Source organism: Centruroides vittatus, unplaced genomic scaffold, assembly GCF_030686945.1.
Source record: "Centruroides vittatus isolate TY-2023 unplaced genomic scaffold, ASM3068694v2 contig_882, whole genome shotgun sequence".
Classification (NCBI taxonomy): domain Eukaryota; kingdom Metazoa; phylum Arthropoda; class Arachnida; order Scorpiones; family Buthidae; genus Centruroides; species Centruroides vittatus.
In genome coordinates, this window is record NW_027122574.1 from 3,214,434 (window position 1) to 3,221,140 (window position 6,707).

The 6,707-nt window shown below is 25.6% G+C and overlaps 1 protein-coding gene across 1 annotated transcript; it reads left to right on the forward strand.

Moving 5' to 3' along the window:
* The first annotated feature begins 342 nt into the window (after nucleotides 1-342).
* TrissinR (Trissin receptor) lies at nucleotides 343-5,509 on the forward strand. Its single transcript, XM_067280103.1, has 3 exons — nucleotides 343-419; nucleotides 3,867-4,040; nucleotides 4,423-5,509. The coding sequence occupies exons 2-3, from the start codon at nucleotides 3,878-3,880 to the stop codon at nucleotides 5,451-5,453; spliced, it is 1,194 nt and encodes a 397-aa protein (XP_067136204.1). The 5' UTR covers nucleotides 343-419; nucleotides 3,867-3,877; the 3' UTR covers nucleotides 5,454-5,509.
* The last annotated feature ends 1,198 nt before the right edge of the window (nucleotides 5,510-6,707 follow it).

Sequence of the window (6,707 nt, forward strand, 5' to 3'; positions counted from 1 at the left end):
TATTTATTTTTAAATTAAATTAACACATTTCTACGTTAATTTACCATCGTTATTACTCGTCATTATTTATTTTATTTTATCCAGTTTTTCTAATTAATTGTCAGATTCTTTTAAAAAGTGCACTTGATGAAAAAAATATAATTTGATTTTATATTCTAAATACAGAAAATAATATATATATATTTTTTTCAATTTTATTGTGTAAAATCAGGTGAAGATTGGGTGTCGAGCGACGTCATAAAGAGTTTATGACGTGGCAGAGATATATTTGTAAGCTGTGACAGGCTCAATAACCAACCAACCGTTCTTTAGTTCGACTGAAGATACGAACGAGACGAGACGTACTAAAATTTTGTCCTTTGAGAAAATCGAAAATAAAATTAAATTTCTCAGAAAAATATGCTTCGTGCAATGTAAAGGTAAGTGTTTTAATTGTATAAATATCAATCGTTTGCATATATTTTCATTAAATTTTACTCAAAAATAATAAATATAAAAAATTATTTGAATAAATAAATATACTTATAAACCGTTGGATAATAAAATTAATTTAATTTTAATACACTTAAATGCAACTTTAGAATGTTGTTTTCATATTTCATGTCTTATAAAATGTAAAAGTAAATGCATAAAACAAAATTACGTTTATTTATATTCTAGTTTTTCAACAGGTAGCTCGAGTAGTTCTCAAAATTTGTTTTCGTTAAAAGAAAATAAAACTGCTAATTAAAACAAATTAAAATTTAATTTTTCAATTGAGAATTTTTTCCTGTTTTTTTAGAGAATAAAATAACATTATCTTAAATATATATATATACACATAATTTTGGGAAATTGTCAATAACTTTTAAAATCAATATTTATTTTTGAAGAATTTTAGAAATTTCGTATTTTCCTTCGTCAAGCTCGAAAGAAAATATTTTATTAATTTTATCACGTATATTTTTTGATTAGTTTTATTAAAATTACAATTTTTAGTTTTACTTTTTGCTGTTTTTATAGTTATAAATTGATTTAAAACATCAAAAGAAATCTGTGTAGAAAACAAGACTTGTTATTGACGATAGAAACATTTGTTGACATCGCAAACGATTTAAGTTTATCCCTTCAACAGTTATAATTGTGTCAGACTTTGTCAAAGAGCAGAGATTTTCCGGTGTTTTTAAAGATTTTTTAAAACATTTTGATTAGATTATTCGTCGTTAAAGTAGATAAATAAAGCCATATACTGTATTTTCTATACTTTATTGTATTATGCCAACAGGGGGATAATGTATACAGCGAATAAAACATAGAAAATATAAATATATTTTCTTATTTATGCCTATAAGTAATATTTCCATGGAATATGCCTTTAAGATGTGTTACAACAAGAATACATCCGATATTTACTGCTGTAGGATTCACGAAAAAATATTTTCCTAGCATTAAAATTATTTGTAGGCTTTATAACCTTTCTCATAATATAAGCAATTGTAACGGGTATAATAATTTGATAAAGTCGCCATGATAACATTAAATAAAGTAATATTTTTTGTGTTGGTAAAACCAAAAACGACGATCTAAAATAGAATATTGTAATTTTGTTTGTGTAAAATAAATATGGAGATGAGTTGTAAGAAATCTTTACATTTTCCCTGTTTTCCTTTACTGTCCTTATAAAAAATACATTCCTGTAATTTTTGTACGTTTTATTAATAAAAAAAAGTTTAGAAAACATTACAAAATACGTTTTAGTAAAAGTTTCAAAAAATCATATCGATTTATATCTTTTATTACAAGAAATAAAACACCTGCTTTTATTTTTAAAGTAATACATCTGTTGATAGTGACGAAGAAAAATATATTTAATGTTTCTTAAGTATTAAAAAATATTGTTAAAGATTAACTCGTTGAAAATTATGTATAATATATTTTAAATAGATAATAAAATTAATTTTTATAATAAATTTATTATCTTTATAATTTCCCCGTAGACCTAATTTATGGATTTTTTAAAAGATAATCTTATTCTATTAATATTCTGATTGTGTTTTTTATTGTTCTTAGGGGAATTTGATTGTAATTTCAATTTTTAATGCTAATAAAAATGCTCGTTTAGTAATCTTTATTCATAAGAGATTTCATTTGTATCGGTTTATTGAACTATTCTTTAACATATTCAAGTGTAACGAAGTATTGTTGAAAGTCATAACCTTAGGAATTAGATTTCAGTCAAAATTTCTTTCTGTTTAATAAGGGATTTACGTTCTCGCTGCGGGGAAAATTTTTACACTCTCTGCGAGCATTTTATAAGATACTGGGATAGAGACTTTAAGACACTCTGATGACACCTGCAACAGGACTACAACTGTATTCATTTACATACCTGCAGTGGCGGATAGAACAGAATACGGGGAGGTCTTAATAAACGATACTTATTAATTATTCAAATATTTAAAATTTTTGAGTTAACCCTCTTTGGATACTTCCGGATTCGTCACTTAACATCTGTGTGAGACATGTCGGGTATTGCAGTAATCGGAAAATTCTGTGTGGCCGCCCATCTTTGCTTGATAGTGTATTAGTTACAATACAGGATTATATCCAGTAAAGTTGTTTAGTATTCTTATGTGTAAATACGAACTAATCTAGAACAAATGTACTGTGTAAATTATGAATTGTGTATAAAAAAATCGCGATCGTTGAAGAAATATCAATGACCTACAGTATTTCTGCCATTGACACTTTCTAGTCGTCATCGTATTTGTCTCACACACACTTTCCTACGTCATTTCGGCTGCCACTACTTTCCTTCATTGTTTTTGAATATTCCTCATCGTGGAGTGTAATCTGTATTTTAATTTAATATAAAATTAAAATCTAAAAACGTGAAAGAGTTTAGATGCTATCGTTCTTGTATTTTGAATTTATAAATAATAATATATTTTATATTTAAACTTACCTCATATTTTTATTATATCTTTGTGGAAAAATTTCAATATATTCCTGATAAATTTAATTTAACTTTTGACGATTTTATGTATTTATATCATGTTATAATATATTTTAACATTTGCATTTATCAATATTTTCATTTATATTATTTTTCCAACTACCTGTCAAGGTGACACGTAGTGATAAGAACCGAGTACCTTTCACTTGATTACAAGGTGGTATTCGATGTTAGCTTAATATATAAAATTCAAACAAACAAGAAAAACTAATAACGAAACTTTCATGTGAATTATTTATTTAAATTATTTTTAAATTAAACTATTTTTATTGTTCAACATCGTAAAAAGCGTATTGCAAATTCAGATAAAAACTATCAATATATATGTTTAACTTATAATTTAAATTATATATATATTATTTAAATTTATTTATAAATAAAGTTTATATATACAATACACAAATAAAACTTCTGTCTTCTTATAACAGAAGAATTTTTAAATTGTATGACCTTCAGAGTTAATGGATACATACATATAGTGAAGTAACTATCGTTGTTTACGAAGTAAGTTATAAAGCCGTATAAAAGTGAAACTTTTATATCCTATTTTATAAAAGAAAAATAAAATTTTATATATATATTTGTTTACTTCAATTCTCAAGTGATCGACAAAGTTATGAACAACATGAATGTTAACTTTTTTCAATGTATAAATAAGAATGTGGGTCATTTTCAATACGAATTTATTCAAAATTAGAAATATTGTATATAAAAATACACAACGTTGCATCTCTAGAGACTGTTTTCTACTTACTTTTAGTGTCTAGTTTTAGAAATTAAAAAAATTTAGGAATGACTTTATTAGATATGCTTAATTAAGGCAAATTATGAGTAAATTAACATAATTTATTAGTATTTTTTTTCTTTATAGAGTTTAAAAGAATGACCACAATTGAAACTATAATGGAATATGGTGAAAATGGTATAAATTTAACAAATAAAACTGCTTTTGACGACCCTAAAACGAATCAAATCTTTACTGATAAGACTACAAGAATATGTTTGATTGCCGCTTATACCTTTGTATTTCTTTGTTGTTTTTTCGGTGAGTTTGATAAAGAATAATAATTTTTTAATAGCTTAAATTAGAAATAATTAAGTTAAAACATTTAAATAATAAAAAAAGGTAAGGAAAGTTCTAGGGGGTTGATTCTGTTTGGTGTTGAATAGAATAAACAGCACGATAATGCTTATCGATTGTATAGAACTGAGTGCTTTCACCAACCGAATATAAGTTTAAAATTAAATTTAAGTTGATAAATTTTAAAATTTTATTGCAAAATTAAAAAATAATAATAATATAATTCGATACTACTAACTTAGTTTGTAATTTACGAAAAATAATTGAATTATTCATCGAGTGGAAGTATATTATTCTTGCCTAATTTAATAATTTACATAACCAAATTTGTTATTAATTTTTTCAGGTAATTTCTTAGTGATTATCGTCGTCGTTTTACACAGAAGAATGAAGACTGTGACGAATTTTTTCTTAACTAATTTAGCATTTGCTGACCTTTGCGTTGGATTATTCTGCGTTTATCAGAATTTATCGTTATATCTGAGCACAAATTGGGCATTTGGTGATTTCTTGTGCAGAATGTATCATTTTATACAAACTTTAAGTTATACCGCTTCTATAACAATTCTGACCATTATTTGTGTCGAGAGATATTTAGCCATCATACATCCAATATGGAGTAAGCAAGTATTAACTCTTAGAAGATTGAAAGTTGTCATAGTATTTGCTTGGTTATTATGTGGAATATACTGTAGCCCTCGACTCGTTATGTATGGTGTTATAACAGTGTATAATAATACGACCAGAGACGATGAAAATATTTGCATAATGAAGAGAAGTTTGTACGATTCAAAAACATACGACTTAATTAACTTCGTTGTATGTTTTCTAACACCACTTTTAATTATTTCAGTTCTATATTTTATAATTTGTTTAAGGTTATGGACTAGTAAAGTTGTCGTTACTTACAAAGAAGGAACGAGTAAAAAGTTCTTCGAGGATTCCATAGAAGAAACCGAGTTCTCTTCGGAAGCTTCCACTAAATATACGCATAATCATTCCACTATTCGTAAGAATAATTCTTCCATGATTATAGAAGATCGCAGAGTAAGGAATAAATCAGTTTTAAGGATCAGAAAGAGAGTTATAAGGTTATTAGTTATAGTTGTCTTAGCATTCGCAATCAGCAATTTACCATTTCATGCTAGAAAACTATGGCAAGGATGGTCTTCGAGTTTCAAAGGTACTACTTATTCATCTTTTACATTTACTATAGTTACAACATTAATATTTTATATGAATTCTGGTATAAACCCTATCATTTATGCTTTCATGTCAATGAATTTTCGAAAATGTATGGTTGACGTGTTATTATGTCGAGTGGTAAAGGGCTTGCCTAGAAATAAAGCAATCAACTTAAGAGATCGTAAGACGTAAAATATATTAAAAATTGTATTATTTATGTATTATAATAAAGACATATATAAGTAAAATTTTAGAATCTTTCTTTAGAACCACGACCGAATTTAAATTTTCGGCCTTCCTCCACCACAATATTATAAATTTAAAATATGAGGCTCTAAACTGTAGCTTATTTAGGTTATACTGTATATAAATCCAACTCTCGGTTGGTTATTTCAAGATATTTATCATTAACCAAGGCTAGATTTAGACTCACTGTATATAATACATAATAATATATGCCATCACTCTATCACTGTCTTCATAAATTAAGGCCCAAATAGTAGCTTATTTAGTTTAAATATAAATTCGACTTTGATTATATCTGAAAAAGAAGAAATTTTAAAAAAAGAACTTAAAATTTACTTACATTTATTTTTTTGAAAGAGAAATAATTTGTAATTTGTCACGAATTGTTCTTTATAAAGTAACAGCTGTTAAGATTAATTTATCCTCTTTGAATATTACAGCAAGCATCCGAGGTCATATTCATCCTTAGCAATGTCAGCTTCTGCTACGTTTTAAAGTAATTTAACTTAATAATTATTTAAATAAAATGAAATAATAATATTTCAAAATAAGTCATTTAATAGAATAAAAGAATGTTTCCGTTTTAAAAAGTTACGTTTATTTTATATATAATTTCACAATTAAAATTTAATTATTTTACACAAAAAATAAATTATTAAGCTTTTAAGTAGTAAAATTTAATTATTAAATAAAGAAAGTTTTAAAATTATGTTTCAGTTTGTAAAGACATCGCAAAATCTATTAAAATACCACGGTTTTAGTATAAAGAGTGCAAATTTTACTCTATTAAATATACGTGAAGTTAAAAATATTATTTCTAGGAATTTTAAATATTTTAATCTCAAACTTTTCTCATAAAGAACTATATATCTTTAAATAAAGAACGATATTGTAATTGTCTACATAGGATAGTTATAAAGACCTTACGCAACGTTATTATACACTTTAGATGTTTACACAATAGAAATACACTGTAAACGATATGTAAAAGATTATTTCTTACTTTTACTGCATCACTGCACTGCTGTTATACATTTCAATTCTGCCAGCCATAACACACAGTTAACCTCTTCTTCCACTGTGGTGTATTTTTATCACGTTTACATGTAGAATTATTAAAGTTTAAAGTTGCGTAAGGACTTAATAATCGTCCTGTATTTACCAGATTTTCAATAGAATGAATTGAATCGCATTGTCGAC